Below are 22780 nucleotides of genomic sequence, written 5' to 3'. Positions count from 1 at the left end.
TCCCAAGCACCATGGCTGTACTTTTCACAACTCCTCCAGTCTAAATCCTGACCCCTTTGAAAGTCAAAGGTGGAAGTCAGATGGTTGCAGAAGGGCAGGATTTTAGCCCAGCCACTGAGCACATGCCAGTCCCACATTGTAGAGGGTGTGTGTGGCTCTCTCCTGGGGTGAGGCAGCAGTGTAGCAGGCTGAGTTAAGGGAGAGCTTGCCAGCAAGAGCCAGAGGAGAGGGTGAGGACACTAAACCAAGACATGTCAATGTTGTTATTGCTGCTTTTCTGAGCTACTTAAAACACCGCATGTCCTCTGTCAATTCCACTCAGATTAAAAACCATGATGGAATGTTCCTTTTTGTGCTTCTGAATGGGAAATCAGAGATTACTTAGACACCTAATATGTATCTGAAAAGATAAGTGGTTTTTTTTCCTCTCCTTTGAAGAGTATTGCAAAAAGAAACAGTTGTCATGAACTATCTATAAAATTGTTTCCTTCTCAAGAGAGTTTATTACCCTTCATCTTTCATCATCCTAAAATATTTACAGGTAGCATCTTCATTACCTTGAACATGCCTGCATGGTTGTACAGGCACACAGTGCACAGATGCTTAGGAGAGAGTCTCCTTAGTGCCCAAAGACAGGGATTTCTCATTTACTGTTTTCATTTCACTGCACCAAGCTGTGGAGCTGCAGCATAAGCAGCTTCGGACTTACTCAGCCTGCGATATTCAGCGACACACAGAGTTTTGACTGGTCACATTACATGTCATGTTAAGAGCCTTTTGTCTCCATTCAAGCTTTCTGAAACAAGACAAATTATGATATTTTCCTGTTAATTTCTGTTAATTTCTTTCCTTAATGAGTTTCATTAAAATCAAAGCTTCCGGAAGACTGAGCCATGACAGCTGTCTAAAGACTGTTTCACTTGCTATGGGCTGTTTGGGCTGAATAATTATTTCAGCTTTGTGAGGATTATTTCTTTAAATAAGAACAATGATTCTCTGTTTGGGAAGAGGAACAAATGCTTGGAGTGGTGCAGTATAATTTCATAGCTCTGTCTTGTAGTACTCAATGGCTTTAGGAATACCTGGGAAAAACACATCTCTCTCTGTCTGACATGTTTCTTAATGATTTCACTTAAGGATACAAAGGCAGCTATTTCAGCTGGCAAGAGAGAGAGGGTTTTGGCCTTTAATGAAGCAAATCAATTCTGCAATAGAGAGAAGGGCTTATTCTTTGCTCTTGCATTGCTGTGAATGTGACTCAAGAAAGAAAGAAAAATCAAGTCTTTCTGGCTTACCATTCATAAAATATTCCTATAAGTTGCAGGACTGATATTTTGATAAGATTATGGCAAATATTTCAGTTCTTTTATGTTACCAGCACTGTAAAATGTTAGAGATGCATTGTGTTTTCCACAGCTATTGCAATTAAAAAGACAAGGCTTTTACGAGATAGTTCAGTCTCTTTCCTGAACTGACCAATTTTTTTTTGACATGGAAATTCTTAAATCAAGGGGTGGGAAGATGGGAATTTTACAGTAGCACACTACTTCCCAGTCTGAACTGGACATTCACCACCTGTTTTCACGAGCTGTTGCACCAAATTCCTTGTCAGAGTTGCAGAAAACCCGGCTGGTTTGACGGAGCTCGTGTTCCTATTGTGAGTCTCAGATTTCAACACCCAAATAGTAGATTTTTGTTTGGGGAAAGTGAGCATACTCTGAGATTTAGGGACACCTTCTCAACTTCCTAAATCCTTGTTCCCTGACCCCAGTTTCTAATCCTCTGTCCTTCCTGGTGCTGATTTTATCACACTACTCTTATTCCTTGAAGAATAGAGGCTAGTGACCTCTGCTTAAAATGAGATTGTAGTTAAGAAAGTGGTTATTTAGAAAAACAGCACCTTCTTGTTTAACAAAGGAATTCTGCATGCTCTATGTGCTTCCTGTGTTGACCCAGATGGATCTTGTCCCTGTCAGTGTGCCTGGAGAATGACCAGATGCCTTCCTACCTCAGTAAGAATCATCAGGGTAATGGTCAAGAAAGCCTGACACGCAGATTTTTTATTACCAGGAGTGAAAATCTTTGAAAGGACACGGCTTAATTTTTGAGTCACAGGTTGATTTTATAAGACAGATAGCAAAGCACAACCCTGTCTGGCCTCAGAAAGCCACTGTTATAATGGAAAACAAAGCCGAGCGTATCTGATGCAGTAACTGTCAAAGGGGGAGTCTTTTGGAACTGGTCTGAGACAGCAGTCACTGCCTGATGGATACTCAGGACACAGTAGGGGTCAAAGTGTTTAAGGTAATTGTGAGCTGGCCAGCTGACAGCTGAAGATGTGCAGTGAATTTGCAGCTCGGACAGTTTCACAGGGAGGAGCCTCTCCCACCAGCAAACAGCTGCATATCAAGCAGAGGTGGGCTTCTGCCACTTTGTTTTGCTTTCTGATGTAGAAGAGCTGTAGCAGTCAGAGAGGTGCATGCTCTCATCAGGAGAGGAAAGACACCCACAAAGGCACTTGAAAGCCAGGTGGATGGTCCTTCACCACATGGGCCCCTTCTTCCATGGAGCACCCACGAAGGGAGGCACCCTACAGGAACACCACATCTGGGCAGCTCTGATGCAGATGGGCATTTGTAACCTGTCATCATCCCAGCTCTGGAATGAGGGAAAGTGTTTCCTTTGCTCCTCTTGCCAAGCCTGAAATTTCTGAAAGCACAGGACAAAATTAAGCAACCGATTTCCCTGGGGAAAAAAAATGGACCTTGTTTGCTTAACTTATACCCGGTCTTCTGAAAATCCAAGCTAAAGTGACTTTGTTAGAGGGAATTGCATGGGCTCTTGACTCCAACACTGTTGTATGAATCCAGAATCACACCAAAATTTCCTTCTGTCATGTCTTAATTGCTGTTGTGACATACAGTATGGGAAATTTCAGCAAGAAATTTCGGTTCCTCTTAAAACTTTCCTCTAAAGAAAAATGAGAAATAAATGAAAGGAATGAATGAAAAATATTAGCATTGTAAAATCAGTCACAATTAGACACTTTTCCCAGGAGACATGCTGTCTTTCTGGTGACTTGTTGGTTTGTTTTGCTTCAGTTCGGTTCTTTGCCTCTCTCTCTTTACTGTTTGATGACGTTTTACTGCAGAGACTTGATCTCCAACCATGAAAGCTATTTCAGATTTGCTGAGAACCCCACAGCTTCTGTGCCCTGGGAGCCTTGGAATGAAAGCCTTTGAGTGCGTGATGGGCTTGGCTCTGCCACTTTCTGCTCCATAGCTAAAAGTAGCTGGCATAAACATTTGCTGCCTTTCTTATTGAGTGGCGGCTTTTAGAAATGAGCCCATCTCCTGCATGTTACATGTAGCAAACGTAAAGGACCTGGGTGCTCTGTTATCAGAGAATTGTAGTATGGTTTGTTTTGGAAAGAAATTTCAAGAACATCCAGTTCCAGCTCCCCTGCCATAGGCAGGGACACCTCCCACTAGACCAGGTTGCTCAGGGTCCAGCTCCAACCTGGCCTTGAACACTCACAGACAGAGAAGGGGCATCTGTAGTTTCTCTGTGAAACCTGTGCCAATGCCTCATCACTCTCATAATAAAAAATTTCTGCCTAATATCCAGTGTAAACCTACCCTCTTTCAGTTTAAAGACAATCCCTCTTCGCATATGGAGAGGGGATACCCTTGGAGGGATGTTTAGAGTTTACACAAGTGTTGGTCACTTTTGCACATTAATTGCACTGCCCGATGCCCAGCCTGGCAGACAAATCCCAGATTTCTGTGCTTTCAGCCTCAGTGGGAGAATCTGGAACCCAGTTACTTTTAGCATATATTGTGCATGGATGTCTAGCTGCCTCTCAATGATGTGGGAGCACTTAATTGAATGTAATCCATGAAAGATTTATTCTCCTGATCAGCTTACTTGTGATTTTAGACTCATCAAATTCCAGCTGTTGCTTAAATCCTTTCAGCCATCAAGCCTGTCAAATTTTTTGTGAGTATTCCAGGTCTGTTCCCTGCCACAGCCTAGATATGGGTCTCCTATTAGTCTGTTTTGCATTTAAGTCAGTCCAGAATGACACAGGTTTTCCTGGTGTATATGGGGATGAGCAAGGATGTGGGGGGAAAAAAAAAGCGCAAGTTCATCTGATCTAGTTGATCCAACAAAGCTGGTTTAGAAACTCCTCTTCCTGTAGAACTTCTGCTTCCTGCAGTCATCTGTCTACAGCAACAAGCACCTGGTGACCAAGAGTGAGGAAAAATGATAGGAAAAGGAAATAAAAACCACATAGGCTTCTGTGAGCTCTTGCAGCATTTGACCAGCCACAGCCACGTGTGGCAGCTCCACCCTTTTGTGAAGCAACTGTTGTAGCTGCTTCACAACAGTTGTAGTTTTAGGATGTTTAGGATGTTAATTAACTTTAAAGTTTCTAATTACTTCGTGTGAGTGATGGAACTAAACCTAGAGATTCATGTTCATACATGCATTTATGCACACAGTGCGGCTGTTGTATCTTTTTCTCAGAACCAGCTAAAAAGAAATGGCATATCTTGGCACAGCCAAGAGTTTTTCTTCTTTTCCATTACTACATTCTACTTTCCATGTCCCAGAAAGACATAAATGTTGCCACATTCCACCTGTTACCAGGCAAGCAAGAGACTGGTTTTGGGTATATTATTATATTATTGAAGGTAATTTTGAAGGTCCTTTACAACTAGTAAAACTGTAGTATTAAAGTTTATAAAAAATGTGTCCAAGGCTAGTATTTTTTTTGTAATACCATTTTTAATGAAACATGTTTTAAAGGTCCTGCTCAGGGTCTAGAGAAATTAATTTCCTAGTATCTCCAGCTGCCCTTTCCCTTCCTGTTCAAATGCTTTAGGGAAAGTCTCTTAGTAGCTGGCAATATTCTAGCAAGCTCTCATTCCAGAAGTGCTGTTTTCTAGGATGCTCATTTGTAATTGTCTGAATTCCTCTGTGCAGCACTGCGTTCCTTAGATTGAGAGAGAAAGATTTAAACCCCTGCTGAAAGCCATCACAAGAGTGATGACATTTCTGGTTGCTTCACATATCTCTAGGAGTGCAATCTAAGTTGATTTCCTGGATGACCATGTAATTGAACTCAGAAATGCAGGTAAAACTGAAGAAAAGAAAACTAGGAGTCAGAGTGAAATTTATTTCTATTGTACTCATTATATGTGCATGTTTTCCTGTGGATATTTGTGTGTTTCAAATCTAGTTGTCTCTTTTTGGCTCAAATCAGGACATTCAAAGTTGTTGAATTTCAAGAGTGCTGAACTTTCTCACAACAGGCATAGATTCCTAGAATTTTTTTTGTGGTATGAAGAGACAGCTGGAAGGCCAGAAAAGCTGTGACCTCCTGGCTTTCAGAAGCCCTTCAATGATAAGCCTTTCCTAGAGCATGTATAAGAAGAAAAGCTAATCTGTGTCTGGTACTCTCAGGAGATACACACCTGTGTTTTACCCTTCCCTCTCAGCCAAAGTGTGGCTGTGTTTGCTGTAAAAGTCAAATGCAGCTCCCATCTCTGAAGTCTCTTACCCATCTCAGAAGCAATTTAATGACCCTTTTCTGGAGGCAGAAATGATAGCCCCAACTCATTTCCATGGGTTACTGTCAAGGTTTGAAAACAGATCCAGAGTTCCCATTTCCAAAATCAGTTCCTAGAGTCTGACTGCAGGGAGGCCTGGGTGTCTGGAAACTCCAGCTGAGGTCACCCTGCAGGCCAGACTCATGGCTGCTGGCATCGAGGCCATGGCTGCTGGAACTGCTCTCATATGGGAGTGCTTGTGCTGCTGTTGTTAATAGCTGATGAATGTGCCCTTCCAAGAGGCATTACACTCCTCCTGGAATAGTGCGTGGTTTTGACCTGCACATCACCCAGCTTGGTGACTTGTTCTGCAAAGAGTTATTTTTTTAAAAAAAATTTTTGCACATTCGTTGAACCTCTAGCTTTTTACATTGTGAGAGACAGTGGATAGTTAATGGATAGCTACTTTTGCTACTTTTGCTTGGGTAACAAAAATATGGGAGCAAAAATATACCGAACTTTTTGGTATCATAAAAATACAGCGTACAACATAGACTACTGTCACATCCATTGTCTCTCTTCTTATTTTAAGTGAGTAAGTCCTTGTTATTGAATATCTTATGTAAGAGCTCTTCCAAAACTCTGATTGCCTTTCACTGATACTATTTCCTCTGGTGCAAACCATGGCCAGGTTTTAAGGAGCAGTCTCCCATGAATTTAAAATAACTTTTGAAAAAGAAAGTTTACCCAGTGTGGACATGCAATTAAAGCCAATTGTTGAAAACGAACTAACATCAGCAGCTATTAGAGCTTGAGGCAAGAGCTTGTTATTTTTCTCTTCCCTTGCTTCTCTTTTATTTTCATATATTTGATAGGAGGAGGGGTGTTTGCTGTAAAATTAAGGGCCTTAAATTGCTCCTTCTTGTCTGTCTTCCCCCCAAAGTGTGACAGTCGTGTCCCCCTTCACTGTGGAGTAGTCAGGGTGTCACTGTTAGGGCTAGGGAAGAAGGCAGAAGGCACAATGCAGTGTAAAAGCCATGGAGCTGTGCTCCCACAGGAGGAGGCAGACTGGCTAAACGTGGCTGGGGGTTGTGTTTCATCCCCTGCAGGGTCAGCACCTGGCTGCAGGACTCCTCCAGTGACATTTGGGCAGCCCCCAGGGGCAGCTGAGTCACGAGGTGCCACCATGCCAGTGCTAGAGGAAGGAAATCTCCTCACAGCTGAGGGATGTGGTAGCAGCTGGATGAAAGCTCCCTGTGGGATGGCTCCTCCCTCAGCTCCCACTGACAGGAGGGTCAAGCTCCCCTTTTCCCTTGGGATCAGGTGGGGTCCTGCCTGAGAAAAAGAAGTTTCTGTGAGGAGCAGAAAAGGGTGTGATTCCCCTGGGGAGTGCCTGTGGAATGCTCTCCCACCATGAGGTGCTCTCCACATCCTCCAGGAAGCCCACCTTGAGAGCCCAGGCAGTGGAGGGGCTGGACAGGAGGGATTTTCCTCTCTAGCTGTGGAGCTCTCACAGCGTCTGTGGGAAGCAGCACAGGTCAGCCCTGAGAAGTCCAGCACTCAGCAGCATAAGGAATTCATTCCTGTGGGATCAGGAAGCAAGTGTGATGTCTCGAGTCATAGCTTTCTTGTCAGGGTAGTTCCTCTGTGTCCTAGAAGTGGCGTCTCACCTGCATTTTCCTCTTCTGTTTTGCTTACTCACCACACTTCCTCTGCCTACATGCACATATGGAGTCTGTCAGTAGGTAGGGAAGGAGATGTACTACCATCTCACCTAACTCAGCACTTCACAGAGATACATGTAAAACATCCATGGACACAGAGGCCAAACTCACTTATCAAACCTTTTACACACCCATTCCCACTGCCCTCAGGGCAGGTCTGTATATCTGGAAGGACTGGTAGCCCATTGCTCCTCAGATTCTCCGCAGGAGGGTGATACTGGCTGCTGCTGGGGACAAGCCTGAGCTCAGGCAGTTTAGATTTGACCCAGAGTGGCCATTCTTTCTCAGATTTAGATAGAGAGTCCCTGTTTCAAGGTTGTGCTGAAAAAAAGCCTAACCAGACATCTGCTTCAACCAGCACCTGAGTTTCCTGCCAGGTGTTTCCACTACCTTCAGCCCAATTTGCAGGGGGAGTAGAGAATGCAGGACTGATCCCAGCTTGAAAGCTGCTGTGCTGGGTGAGGAAGAGAGGCACAATTGCTTTTTGGCTCCTGCCTACCCGCTCCTTGAATCCCTTCCTAATGCAGGCTGCCTGCAAGCACAGTGGGGCACCAGGGGGATGATTTGCCTGTTTGCTTCAGTCACTGGGATTGGGAGTCATTGTCCTAGAGCAAACCAGCGATGCTATTTGTGACCCATGGCAGGGAAAGTCCAAAACATGAAGTTAGGGCTGACACTCCCTCTCTAACTTGAGCCGCTGTGCTTTTCATCACGATGCCAGGAGTTGTCAGCTGTAACTCCGTCTTTTTTTGGCTTGTGTCACAACCTAATAAGTTATAGGCCAGCTTCTCCTGTCGATGTTTTTGCTGCACAGAAGGCTTCACATTTTGTAAGCTTTTACAGCACAGCTGTGCTCAGAGATAAAACAGAATGTGTATACAGTACAGTATGCATTCAACTGATGCACTAGATTCTTCCCACCATATGTATGGAGTGGTGTGCATTTCACTCCGATACCTCACTGCCAAAACTGCCAGAAGCAAATAAACAAATGGCGGAAGAGAGACACCATATGAGGCAGTGCCAGGCACATGACCCAGACTTCCAGAAAGAGACCCAGGCTGCTTTCAAAGGTTTATGGTGCACCAATTTTTCCAAGCCTCACCTCCTGCCGTGTGAAATGTTCTGTCAGTGTATGCAGGTTGTTAAGGAGCGCTCACAGATTTCCCCTTCCTGCTCAGCAGCCGATGGTGCGGCTTCTTGTGCTCAATACTCTCATTTCACCTTTCTTCCATGCCAGTGATTCCTCATCAAGTTTCTAAACTGAGAGAAGGGAACAATGGAGATGTGCAAAACACTCTAATTCTGGAAGGAATGCTACTCTAAAAAGACAGAACACATGTAATTAGGATAATGAGATTAATAATATTAGTAACAATTTAACGGTTAATATATAAACAATGGGAGACAAATGGTTGTTCCAGCTCCTTCCCCACAAAAAAAGTCACTAAGTTGCATTTCACAGCATCGATGGTGAAGATGCCTGTAATAAACTGACACAAACATTAATTACATAGTTAGATGTAAGTAATTTAGATGGTAATTCTGTTCCTGGAACTCACACTCTGAATATGAAAAGATGATTCCTTGGCTTCTTTTCTCTCTGACCAGGCTGTTGCTAACGAAAAGATGATGGCTATCACCACAGTCCTCCTCTTGCTAGTTAGTACTGGGAAACACAGACAGATTTTCCTGTCTACTGGCCTCAATCTTATGTTAGGCTGAACATCTGTCACTACCCCAGTGGTTATCTTGCTAGCTCTGGCCTTTTCCTAAGCTTAACTTCACTCATGATTGTGTGAAAGGCAAGTAGGTGCTTTCTTCACTTTAGAGTATCTGTAGGCACAGAGAGAAAAAGTGTACTAAGAACAACAGAGGTGAAGCCCATTCCTGTGCTTTACAAAACAAATGCAAAGTGGTCTGGATGCAGTCAAGAGAATTGGGCCTTGAATTTTGATGGAATAAATTAGAGAATAGAAAATTATGTGAAGTTTTTCAGATAGCAGCAATATTTAGTAGAGTAAGTGTGCTTAAAGTGTTTATTTAGAGCTGGTTCTTTGCTTGATGCATTTGTACTTCCATGTAGAGGTCATAATTAGAGTACCAGTTTCCTCCAAGCCTTGCTGCCTCCTACTGCAATATACACTGGGAGCAAGACAGACTCCACATCTCAGCCAAACAGTGGGGAGCTTGTAGAGCTGTGACAGTGGATGATAGACCAAAGGCCATAGTTCTGCAGGTTTCTCCAAATTCTTTTTAGACAGAAACATCCTTTCAGCTGAGCCCTAAACTGAGATGGATAACTCCCTGTGCTGGAGACAGAAGAGGCAAGCATTCAGTTCACAGCCCGGGGGTGCAGAAACATCAGGAGTGCTTTACTCTCCAAATATTGCAAAGCCTACCAGGCTGCCTAAATTCTAGCCCTTGAATGGAGGCCTCAGGGGCACTCACGGTGCAAGGGTGTGATTTTGACAGTTCCCAGTTCTTCAACTGTGATACTGGCTTTGCAGAGGAGTGCCTATCTGCATCTTTTTTTTCCCCTGTTGAAGCAGTACCTCTGTTTTTGAGGAAAATGAGACACACCTGTGGCAGCAGACCTATGGCATAGGCCAGCAGCTGGATTTCAGCAGGCCCAGCAACACAATGGGTGGCACATTAGAGGTGACACTGAATAGTCCACAGAATAGTGAGGAAACATTAAAGGAGGTCAGGGCTGCAAGCAAGGCTATTGGCTAAGTATTTGCAATATCTACTGGCAAGTAGGAGCTATCTAAGGGGCAATCACATAAGAGCCTGGAATAAACACATGGAAGTTTTGAAAAGCTGACAGTGCCACCATGAAATGGTAGGGGTGGCATGTAAATACTTGTACATATGCCTGACGAGACATCCGTGCTAACTGGGAGTTTGCAGAGTCTGGTGAAGCCCTAAGGGATGCTTTTCAAGACAGGAGCTGAGAGTGAGAAGTTGAAAAGAGAATCATCGAATCATTAAGGTTGGAAAAGACCTTTAATGCCATCAAGTCCAACTGTCAAAATTGATCAGCGAGTCCAACCATCAAAATCAGGATTACAGGATTACATGGCAAAACAGGCAGACTTTTGCTGTCTGGTAAGGGGCCAGGTGAGTCGGGGCAGAGCCATTTGAGTGAATGCAGAAGACAGAAAAATATGTTTCTTTCTGTTCCTTTTTCAAGTGGAAGCATACCCATTTTTAAGTTTATCTTTAAGCATCAAAGTAGTATAATTTTTTCTTCTGTAATAGCAATGCACAGAGTTGAAAAAAAGGTGTAGTCTGATAAAACTTTGGGACTGAAGTAAACTGCTGGGAACAGTTAGAAGGGGATTACTTTAGATTCAGAAACCTGGCCAAAGATCTACTTGCAACCACTCCCTGTGGAAGATGGTAGTGAAGGGAGCGGGGAGGATGGAGGTGTTTTTCAGCACATTTCATCTTATTGTGACAGAAAGGAGAGCTCAGAATGGGACTTCTCAAATCCCAAGGCAAGTTGGGAAAATAAATTATAGTCGGTTGCCTCCCGTTGCCTAAAAAGATCTGTGTGCTCTGAGCTTTCTTGTGAGTTTGAAGAGATAGTTTCCTGGTTTTAGACATGATATATGTTGTTGGAATCCCTCCAAATGACAGAGGGTTGCAGTGGGCAGTAGAGAACACAGGCATGCCACTGTGATTTAGGAATAACTTTCTGCCAGTGTTGGGAGCAAGCTCAGAGGTGTTTGGGTTAGGTCCCATTTGTCAGTGGGAGCATGGCATCCCACATGGTCATGACTTCTTCTTGTTTAAAATGGAGTGGGAATCCTGGAAAAGGAGGGGTACTTCATTTGGACTATATCAGCTCAGTGCTCTGTGAAACGTTTTTGAAAGTAAAACTTTGAATAAAAGCCTTGAAAAAAGGTGGCAGGAGATGAGGAAGAAGTGCTGTGCCTGGTGTTAAACCCAAAGGCAGTGGCAATATTGTGACCTCAGTCCCTGACCTCTACCCGGGCTGCTGGGAATTAAAATGAATGGCCCTCACCACAAGGCAGGTTTTGCTTTTTTCCTGGTTGTATGTGCCACTATCCCACCTTTTATTGCAGCCATTCATCATTGGCAGAAAGACTGGGAGATGATATTAAGGTTGTAGAATATGTCTTTTGTATCAAAGCTTCCCGTTTCTTTTCACCCTCTACTTGCCTGTTCCCTGGCCTATATTCTGTTCCTGTTGGGTTTTGCCCCCCTCTCCAGACCAGTCATCCCTTGGCCCAGCTCATAAATGATTGCTTTAATAATATTACAGCCCCTCCATTTTCACGTGTGAATGACCCAAGTGACATGTGGCTTGTAATCAGACCAAGAAGAGATTTCTACCTTCACCCTTTAAAAGGCCACAGAAAATACAGAGAATAGGATCCTGCCTGTCTTGCAGAGGCCCCAGACAAGCATTTATGGCTGTTCAGTAGCTTGTAGACACTGCCTGTTTGAGGGAAAGCTTTACCAGCCACACCTGGCCATTGTTTTTCCTTCTCTGCATTTATTCAAAGCTTGGAACCATGTGTACACCACAAAGATGGGAATTGAAGAAAAAGAGTACATGTAGAATTTACTAGCTGTTTAAGTCTTATTGTTGCCTTCTGTATCGATCAAATCCCTTGCCTCTTAATTGGATATTGACTGTTGTGAGGCAAATAAGGCAGGCTGTCAGAGGGGGGAGGGATGGGGCACGAGGTTTGTCTTAATGGTATGTTGATCATGACTAGTCTATAAAAGCCAGCGGGAGAGGAGTTCATTAAACCAGCCTGCAATTGCTTTAAAAAAATATACTCTGAGTCAAGATGATTAATCATATATGTGACACTGCAATCAGAGAAAATCCGCATTGTTGCTCTGGTATTTACAATGCAAAAGCTTGAAATACGCAAATGCATGAAAACAAATTCACTAGGGACAGCTATCTGCTTGGTCTGTGAGCCTTAGGTAACCCTTACTAACATCTGACAGGGCTTTTTTTCTGGTGTTTGTTTTGGGTTTTTTTTTCTTTTATTTTTTCCTCCTTGGTCTTGTGTTCCGTCTCCCTGCTTCTCTGGCAGGCTCATTGGAAATGTGTGCTTGCCCTGTGCCCAAATCTGTCACCTGGACAGGGGAACCCATGTAGAAATGGCAGCAGTGACAAGGGACACTTGAGCTATCTGACAGTGAAACACACAGAACACTTTGGAAATTGATTTTATCTCATAAATGATAATAATCAGGGAATGTGAAGAGAGAGGGAAAGCTTATTGCCTATGCTGGTGTGAGCTCCCCGTTACACAAATGGGAGCTACTGGCAAGTCTGTCGTATATTTTCATTTCTTTCCTGGCCATATTTTAGGCTGGGTATTGGATATATTGCAATAACTGTCAGGCACGGTCCATTAGTGTCTCTGGATCAGGCCTGTTGTGAATCAGGAGGGAGATTAGCAGGATAGGCTCACGTTTGTGAAGATCCCATACAGCAGTGACTTGTTGAAAAAACGTTCAAAGGGACAATAAACAAAGTTTATTTCAAATTATTTCAACGTTATGTGTTTGTTATTATATTTATTCTTTGACAATTTGGAAGTGGTTATAAAAAATTTATGATGTGGTTAAAGGTTTGTGCAGTTTGAAAAATTAGCTTTTGAGGAAGCCACCTGAACACTTCTCACATATCACCGTGCCATGAAGTGTCAGAGAAAGGGTAGTGCAGTCCTGTGGAAGGCAGGAGTGCTGCCTGGGTATTGGCTGATAGGGAAAGGAAGAGGCCATAAATCTGGAATGCAGTAGGAATATGAGGCTTAATGCAGAGTTTGCACTTGAGAGCTTTAGGCAGTTCCCTGCTTGAGCAACTGGAGTGAGGCTGTACCACCTTATCTTGCATGCGGGCTTAAGTCACTTAACATCTCCAACCTTCTACTCCTCTTCCTACAAAAATTAGAAAAGCAATCCAGGGCAGTTGACGCTGATGGTTTTAATTCGGTTGCTCTTTCTGGATGTACTGGGAGACTGAAAGTGATCACCAGTTTTTTCTAGATATATTATGACCCTTGTAGAAAGGGCCATAAATGTACAGCATTGCAAACGGTATAAAAAGAAATACCCTAGTTTTGCCTGGAAGGATGAAAAGTCCAGCAGGAGATCAGAGTTCTTCTACAAAGTATATGAAACAAAACTGGGGGAAGGGGAGGAAAAGTTATATAGAATCCAGAAAGCTGAATGCATTTTTTGGTGTAATGTTTAAGTGCAGTAGAATGGAAGTTATTACTTTAGCAGGCACTATAGTAGTACTGTTATTAGTATTTCCTTTTGATCCACTTATAATATTCCTTACATTATAATAGAGTTTGCAGCTTGCATTTTAAACATAAACTGTGGAGAATTTTATACCATGAAATCCTGAGTGAAAAATTTAATACATAATGCTGGACCATTGAGAGCCATAGCCTGTGGAAGGCAAGCATTAAAAAAAAAAACAAAACAAAACAAAAAAAAAAAACAAACCAAAAAGAAGAAAAGATCCTTAAATAACTGTTTTTCAGATTTGCAGGCACATTTGTTTGGATTTTTTAGTGTGCTTCAGTTATGCAAGAAAGTGAACGTGACAATCCTCAGTTGCTTTGACGAGGATAATTTCAGAAACACTGCCCTATCATTCCACAGTTTGGCACCTTCTCCTTCTTTGTTGTAATGCATTTTTTCTGAGTTGGCTTTTCTCAGCAAAACTGCCTGTTTGTCAGGAGATTTTACATGTGTTCAGAAAAGGATGATGAAGTGGTGTGGGCTGGGTTTGGTTAGAATAGCAGGTTTGACCTGGTGACTATTTGTTTTTGAAGTCAGGGAGTATTTCGTCTGTCAGCACAGTGGAGAAGTTTGCAGGATATTCAGAATTAGTTATTTTCTCAGGGCTTAATCACACTGGCCTCCTGAAGTTGCTTCCATACCAAACTTTCTCCTAAACACGAGGACTTGAAATGTTTTTCTAATCCAGTCGGCCATTAGTGGTTTTGCATTCAGGTTTTGTATTTGCTTTTGAAATGGCAACTAAAATTTGAGCAAAGGTTGGAGTTTGGGTCTAGATTCATCACTGTCTGCCCTGAACATGTCCCAGTAAGGCAAGAGCAGCTGTGAGCAAGAGCTGTGACAGCAACAGGGAGCCTTGTCTTGCTGAGGATACCTCAGGCTCAGGGATTGAACCTCAGGCTCTGCTTAGGGACTTTGCGGGGTCATCTTTGCTCCTTCTTGGGGACCATATAACTTCCCTCTGGGAAAGGGACTCCACAATTCTGTGTGGTAATGTATGGGAGCCAGGAGCAGCTGAGTGCCAGGGAGAGATTTCAAGGGAGTCTATGGAGAGACCCCAGGCAACAAAATGGCAACAAAAGCTGTCTCGTGCAGTATGCCCTCTCCTCAGGGGCTGGGCAGAGCTGCCTGTGCAGTGCCAAGGTCTGGCTTGTCACGGTGATGTTGTTCTGCTGCTTTCTCTCCTCTGGTGCCTTCTTCCAGCATAAACAAGGGCTGGGTTCCTAACTGGAGTAATGGGTGGGGATGTGCACGAGTGTGTTGGTACATGTGCTTGTGTGGCATGTCTGGGGAGAGGAGAGGAGGCAGCAAGTCAGCAAAAGCCCTTCTGGTTTTCTTTTGCATGCTTAGTAAAGAAGTTACAAGAGGGCATATTCCCAGTTTCTTTTTAACTTTGTAGATCACCTCCAGTAGACAGATTGTCTCGCAGACCACTTCCCCTCCCCTTGGCGATCAAATAACATTCCTGTGGTGACTACAGCAGTTGCTTACATGGAAAAATAACATTAGGAAAGTATTTAATGTATTTTTAGCTGTCTTTAAATGCATTTTAGCAGCTGGAAACAAGGGGAGTTAGTAGCATGTGACCTGCAAGCTCTCCATAGACCACCACCAAGTGTGCAGAATGTCACTGCTGGTAAAGAGACCCCAGGCTGGAAAATGTTGGGTAGGGTGGTCATCTCTAACCTGTATGGTCACCAGAGGTCAGGCTAAAGGGATAACCTCAACTTTTGTGGGATGTAAATGATAACAACTTGATAAACAATCAGCATGACTTTAGGTCCTTTCTTTTCACTGATCTGAGTCTTGGAAGATTTTATGAAATCTTGTTTTGATATGTTTTCAAAATACCTGTGACTTTTTCAAAAAATCTTAAGAAGATTTTAAATGTTTGGAGTGGCAAAATATTACAACTGTAGAGATTAGTAAATAGAGTGCAGCTGAGAGAGGCAACAAGCAAGTAAATACCGCTTATTCCATCACTCTGTGATTCAGGAAAATCTTGAAATCCTTGTGAAGAGCAAACCTCTCATCAAACATTAGTGGGAGCTTTTCCTGAGGGAAGACTTTCTCTGAGCTGAGGGCTTCCTCATTCCTGTAACTGTGTGGTTGCTGAACCAGGGAATATCCTCTCTGGATCATCTTCCCTGGGCATGTTCCATTCCCAGCACAGGACCCTGATGCTGGGCTCCCCAGCCACCCAGCCCACAGCAAGCACATTCATATTTCTGGGAAAAATATACCCAGCAGGTGGAAGTTTAGTACTATTTTTACTATTGCTGGTACAGTGAATGTAAAGAGCATGATAATTGATTATCTGGGACAACAGAAATGCACAGGAACTAGAATTTCAAGGATTAGGGTCTCCCCGAGGATTTCCTTCGAGTTTCAGTGAAAGGAGAGATAACCTTTGTGGTGGAAACGGAAACAGAGCTTTCAGTTCCCATCTGCAGCCAGCCTCTGGAGACAATGGCATTAAGGGTGATGTGAATTTCCTCTGTTCATCGCCACGGGACAGGAGCCCCGACGCAATTATCTGCACTTCTATAGCAACGCCATTCAGCTCCTTGCAGCTTATTCTCTGTCCTAGCAGAGACATTCAGCTAATGCCTGCTGCCTTGAACGTATCTGGGGGTAACATTCCCTGTTTCATCTCTTTCAAAGGACATTTATGGAAATCAGGTGGCAATTTTATCCCGAGTAAGCAGACTAATATTCTGTCACTCTGCCTTACTCAAGTGACTGTTGCTCTTAATGTTAGGTGGTTTTGGTTAAGTGGCATTAGAGTTTTGTGGACTAAGCAGTAGGATTTTGTTGCAAATGCATTGTCCCATTTTAGTGGAAGCTTTGCATTAACAAGTTCCATCTTAATAAATTATTTGGCTCAACCTGCCTTGTGACTTATACTATCGAAAGATCCTGCCCTTAATATTAAAATGTAAGCACAGATTTCCTCTCCCAAGGCTAAAGCTGCATAAAAAGGCTTGCACTGAAGCTCAGGAATCCTCTGTCTGGATCAAGATAATTTTTCTCTGAGAATAAGGAGAAGCAAATATCCACGCTCATTGGAGAGGAGGAAATTCTGCTGTAGATTGTTCTTCCTCCGTTGTGTTAAAAAAAGGAATCTTGACAGAATATATAGTCTGTTTCCAAACTATTGGCATCTTTCACAAATATAGGCTGGCTGGCTTACGAACAAATAGCACAGTTTCTGTAGCCAAAGATAGTTGTCATCATGCACTTATTAATGAGCACACATATCTCTGAACATCAAATGCTGTGCTATTTTCAGAGAGATCCTTTCAGTTCCTGTTTTCTAGTTGGGTTTTTTAAATTTTTTTTTTCCTTAGCCTCCTGCCAGTTTCTTTCAAGGCTCAGTGGTAGAAAGCAGAGGTGAAAGGGACCTAGGAAAGGAGATGCTCTCATCTGTCCGGCTTCCCCACATCAGGAGCTACTCCATGCGTGTCATTCCTGGCAGATGTTTGCCTAATCTGCTCTTAAAAAACTCCAGTGATGGGGCTTTGACAGTCTCCTTAGGCAATCTGCTCCAGTGCTTTGCTGTACCTGTCATTAAGAAGGGCTCCTGATATCTAACCTGCAATTAAAGGCCATGATTTCCCACACAACCCATCATCAGGCTGACCTTACAGCCCAACCACCTCCACCAAGTCAGCTGCAGTTTCCTCTCTCGATCATCTTTGCCAGCACCGCTCCTTGGGCGGTGTGCTCTGCTCTGGCAGTAGCAGTGAGGTGGGGGGTGTGTGTGTGTGTGTGTGTGTGTGTGTGTGTGTGTGTGTGTGTGTGCCACTGGTCTTGCCAAGTGTCCAACCTGGTGTCCCAGAGGCTGGCAATGGGCCGGTTTCCCTCTCGGATCCCATACAGCTGACAGGAGGGCGGCTGTGTGCCAGTAGAGGGTATTGAATAGGAGAATCAGTAAATCCCAGGAGAGGCACTGCCACTGTGAAGTTGCAGCAGTTTTGCACTGATAAAACTAGCAGTGCTAACCATGGTTCCAGGCCTCAGAACATGAGCTGATGCCTTTTCTTGTCCTGGAACAAAATGTGCTGTGAGAGGAGTTGTTCCATATATTACATGTATGCATTCAATCACATCTAGCAGTTAGTACATACATTTTTTGATGAGTGTGTTCCTATAATGATTTTAGCAGTATTAAAGCTTTTTTTTTTAAAAAAAATCAGAGTGATCACAGATTTGGCTCAGTTTTTTTTTGCAGTTGTTTCCTTTTGAACAATAACATCCCACGGCAGCCAGGCCTGATGGCAAAGCTGTAGATGCCAGCTTGCTGTGAGTGAGATGCTGGGGAACCGAGGCAGTCACGAGGTGTGCAGCAGTGATTGAGAGTGGGTCAGTGTAGGCACAGATGCATCACAATATTACCATTGCAAGATAAATTCTGAGCCACTTTTTTGATATGCTTAGAACAGTGATGAACATTGTAAGAGTATTTCCTTCTGCAAATTATTTACAACTGGAAAATGGTAGAAATGAATTAATGGAAAGATACTGGAGAATTAGTCCTGACTGCTCAGAATAGGTGTTTTTTACAATGGAAACCAGCTAGCTAAATTGGGTGTATTTCTGCTGCCTGAGCAAATTTTGGCAGTATGTAGCTAAACAGGTTTTGAGACTAGGAAATTTTAGCGACATCCAAAATTAAGTACAGCAAGGTTTAGATCAGTAGGAGCAGGAGCATGTTTCTGTCAGCAGGGGTGAATAACCTTTGTGTAACTGGCAGTTTTGGTAAGCAGGTCAAGTTCAGTGGGGTTTGTCTCTGTATTTTGACAGATGCACTCCAAACACCCTGATATCCATTTCATTTTACAAGGTGTGTGCGTGCACCAAGACAACGCTCCAGAGGGTCACTGGCAGGTTACAATGTGCCAGCCATCACATGCACAATGCAGTGCATGGTGCCAAGATAAAATTTCAGGGGTCTGGGGGCACCAACAGCATTCAGAGCCCCACACAACACCTCTGCCCCACCAGTATCTCCCTAGCTGTCCCTCACTGAGCATCCCATTGGCATCTGTTTTCCCAGGCTGACAGGTCTCTTTCTATTTGTGCAAGGCATTTTTAAGGCATTCATCCCCCAGCTGTCTTCTAGATGACCTGGAAGAATTTCAGTGAGTTGCCCATATTCCTTCAAGGAGGAAAGGACAAAATTTATTTTCAAAATTTATAGAATTTTGAGGTGTGTTTTTTTTTAGAAAACCTGGTTAGATTTGAACTTTATATTCCACGCAGCATGGAGGTAGATTTATTGTGAAAGAGAGCTTTTAGTTTCAAACTAATAATTGGAAGAATACATTTAAATCTTTGTCAGTATAAAAGTGACTTCAGATGTTCAGGAATCCTCTTTCTTGTGGTTTTAAAGGAAAATTTTAAACATTTTTTACCCCACAACTATTGAGGGCTTTGAAAGAAAATACCCATAAACTGTTAGGAGTCATACAGAATAAAGTTTTTTCCTACTTCCCTTGTTCTTGTAATCATCATCAATTTTAGGTACTTCCCAAAATATACCTTTGGACAAAATTTTCACCATTAAAAATGGCATTTTCTGTTGGGCAAACTGTGCTCACACCCCATGGCTGACAAGCAGAGGCCCGAGTCAAGCCTGCTGGAGTCAAGGGGCTTTCGTTGAGGTGCAGACCCTGCATGTTTTCCTAAAAATCACCAGTGCTGTTAGGCCACATCTCCCCTTCCCCAGCCCATCTCCTCGGGGAGAGGCAGAAGCCTGTTTGAAGACAAACAAGTCGCAGAGCCTGCAAGGTGTAAATATCTTTCATAAATGCCAACGCTGAAAAGCCGGCGCGCCAGGCGTGTGACACGCGGTGACAGGCAGCTCTCGGCGCGCGGGGGGCGAGCGAGGTGCCAGCTCTCGCTGCCACAGGCACTGAGGTGTGCCCGGATTGCACCTGGGCATCCCCGGGCACCCCTGCCCCGGGAGCACACACGGGGCAGCAGCAGGGATGGGCGCAGAGCTGTGGCTCCTGGCCCTGCGCCCCTGCCCGCACCCCTCGCCCCCAGTACGGTCACCCTGCCTCTGCCCTCCTCCTCTCCCCGGCTTCTTTGGGCAGGGGCTGATTTAAATAGGTTGGCAGGGAGCCAGGAGCTCATCATTTTAATGCAGTGTAAAATGGAATGTGCATAATTATATGCAAGCCATATGTGAGGGAGACAGCTCAGCTGTGAATTTTGGGAGGCTGTGAGAGGGAGAGAGTGAACAGTCAGGAATCAGATGAGATGGAGCAGAACGGAGTGCAAGTGTCACTCAAATGAACAGTGTAATGAGCGTATTGCTGACACTCCTCCTTTCACCTGCTTCTCCCTTTTGCTTTAACTCAAAAAGCAGAAAACGCTCGAGATGAGAAGGGAAAAATACTATATGCAAGCAGGATTGGTAATGGGCTCTGGTAATGTCTCCATTTAAACTTCAGCTTTCTTAATTAACAGTGTAGTTACAAATAACCAGTAACTTTTAATGCATCTTTGTCATTAAATATTTTGACCGCATTTGACTGAAGGATCATTGTTCTCACTCAATGATTGCTCCTTTCAAAGCTTCACTTAAACATGGAGGGGGAATCCATTTATTTGTAATAGTATTACATGTAAATTATGAGTATGAAAGCTTTTATTTTTTTAATTTATTTTTTGGCCTTACTGTTAAACTGAAAATACAAGTACATCATCTAGGGATCGCTTAAGCATGTCAAAAAGTTTAAACGAGTACATATGTAATGTAATCCTGAAAAATGCCATGGAGTAAATTGAAACCCTGAGTTACTCAGTTTCCAGCTCAAATATTTCATTTTGGTTTTGTCTTTTGTTGTTCTAATTATTACTCCACAATGAATTTGCATGTTCAATCTAAGCTATGTAAGAAAACAGCATCCCAAGTTCTCATATCTAAAAGGTGTACTGACTATTTAAAGAAACTTTTTAATAATGTTGTATTTTGGGATTCCCGTCTGTTTTAATGATCTGAGCTGTTATGCTTTTAGCTATTTTTTTCCTTCCATTATTTGTAAGTCCCTAAATAGGCCATTATATTTCCCTTCAGGCTAGAGATGAAGATGGACATGCTGAAAATTTTCCCCAGCAGCACTATGCTAAGGAAACTCCAAGACTTGCCTTCAAGAATAACTGCGAACTACTTGTAAGAATAACATACTTACAACAAGTCTAGATTGTTACTTTAGCACAGTGAAAACCGTTTTTTTTAAAGGCTTTTGTTCATTATGACATACATTATGAAATATGATAGGTTTTTTTTTTTCACTGTTTTAGCGTTCTGATGCTAGTTCTGCTATCCGTGAACAGTTTAAGATCTTAAATTGCTTGGAAAATATCATATATTTGATGTCAGCACGTGAATGGCCTTGTCTTACTACCTTGTCTTGCACTGGTAAATCAGGGAGAGCCATGCGGGGAGTGGCTGGTGATGCACGGAAAGCCCCCCACCCCTTCCCCCAAGGCACCCCAAAACTCACTCTCCCATCCACCTTTTAGCTCTGCCTTGTTTTCGGGTGGCGGTGCTGCATTCCGTTCTGCTAACAGGCAGTCCTCCCTTCAGAGCTCGCCTGTTCCTCCCCTTCATAGCTGCATGCAACCCAGAGCATCCTTTCCTTTCCTCTCCACTCCTCTCCTCTCCATTCCTCTCCTCTGCTGTGGGGAAAGAGCGAAAGCCAGGAAAGCACTTACAGGGAGCCTGGAGTGTTTACAAGCCATAAGAGAGATGATATCAGCTGTGAAAGAATCTCTGTTCCAAGGCAGGGTTAATTCGCTGTTCATTTTAGCGTTTGCAGCTAGACAAGATTAAAAGCAAGCGGGAATGCCTATTATATTTCTATTAAATGAATCTGTTGGGACCTAATGTTCTTGATTAGCTTGCGAAAATTAGTGCTCCACCATGAGTTTTTCTGTTTGCCTAAAGTAAACAGAGGATGAATTGTCATACATTTAAAAGAGATTCATGCATGGCTTTCGAAAAGGGAGGTTTAGATACATCCGTAGGTCTCTCCCTTGCATTCCCCTTTATTCTCATCTGTACTTAAGTAAAATGTATCATTTGGCTAAATGGAAGTGTTTGTGGAGAGCCAGTACACGGGGGTTTTACTTTGAAACAACATTTCTTTTTTTCTGGTTGTAACCAGAGAAGAGGCGGGTGGCAGTGCAGGAGCAAGCTGTGGTTTATCTGCATTATTGCCCGTGCCTGCACCCCCAGGATGCCTGGCCAAGCGCTGCTCTGGGTGCCCCAGGTGCAACAGGCAGTGAAAGTTGAGCTGATGAGCTGATAACCCAGCACTGAAGCTGGCCTCCAGGTCCAGTCAGCTGGCCAGAGAAGCCCACAGCAGGAAGCAGCAGCTCAGGGCTGGTGGCCAGTCCCTGCTCCCCACACTGCCCAGAGCACAGAGCATCTTGGCCACTCCTGCACTACTGAGCCTGCGCCCTCCTTCCCCACAAGCGTCCCCTGTGTTGAGCCAGCCCTTGGTTAGGTAAAGACAATGCTTTTTAAACCCATGAGTGTCACTTGGAAGGTTCAGTTTGTTACCAGTATAATTCTCCCCAGCCAAAAGCAAGGTGACCCAGGAGATCTTGGGTCCTCTTAAACCCTTTGCGAAGTTCCTGGTGGTTTCTGGGTTAGCAGTGTTACATCCTAAGGAGAGGGGACTAGACAAACACAAAGGGTGGTTCCCTGGTGTACTCATAATTCCTGTGCCAAATAAATGAAGCTCTTTCTTCAAGGCCATGCTTAATTACTGTGCTGCTAATCAGGCCTGACGAACCAGCACAGCACACCAAGATGCTGCCAAAGTCAGTAGGACTTCTTGGTGCTGGAGAAACTTAGTAATAGAGACAACATGGGTATGTCATGTAATATTTCCATTGAAAATCTGCTTTATATTTAGTGCAAGCCATCAACGAACCAATTAACCCACTTTGTGCTATTAAAATCAAGCATTCTTTTAATGCCCAGTTGCTTATTCCTCTATTAATACGCATTTAAGTTTTTGCTTTATTATATCACCACTGTGTCTGGCAAAAGCTCAAGTCATCAAAGTTAGTCTTTCATGTGCTTTTTTGGACAAGTTTCAATTCTTGTTTAAGGAAGTAATAAAAGCAATTTGTTATAGTTTTATTTTTCCTATGCTATTGGAAACA

The 22780-nt window shown here is 43.4% G+C and overlaps 1 protein-coding gene across 2 annotated transcripts in view; it reads left to right on the top strand.

The window, feature by feature from the left end:
• SOBP (sine oculis binding protein homolog) overlaps positions 1–22780 on the top strand; it is a 111661-nt gene that overhangs the window by 42826 nt on the left and 46055 nt on the right. The window contains exon 5 of one of the 2 annotated variants that reach the window (XM_054279876.1): positions 20679–20774. The exons of the other annotated variant lie outside the window; for it this stretch is intronic. Within the exon in view, the coding sequence (XP_054135851.1) occupies positions 20679–20774 (96 nt within the window). The remainder of the gene's footprint in view (positions 1–20678; positions 20775–22780) is intronic. 2 annotated transcript variants of the gene reach the window in all.

The sequence above is a fragment of the Melozone crissalis genome, unplaced genomic scaffold (genome assembly GCF_028551555.1).
Source record: "Melozone crissalis strain CALT ecotype California unplaced genomic scaffold, PUWL_Pcris_2 ptg000027l_1, whole genome shotgun sequence".
NCBI classification, from domain to species: domain Eukaryota; kingdom Metazoa; phylum Chordata; class Aves; order Passeriformes; family Passerellidae; genus Melozone; species Melozone crissalis.
The sequence above is the reverse complement of the archived record's forward strand: the minus strand, read 5'-3'. Positions and strand labels throughout refer to the sequence as shown.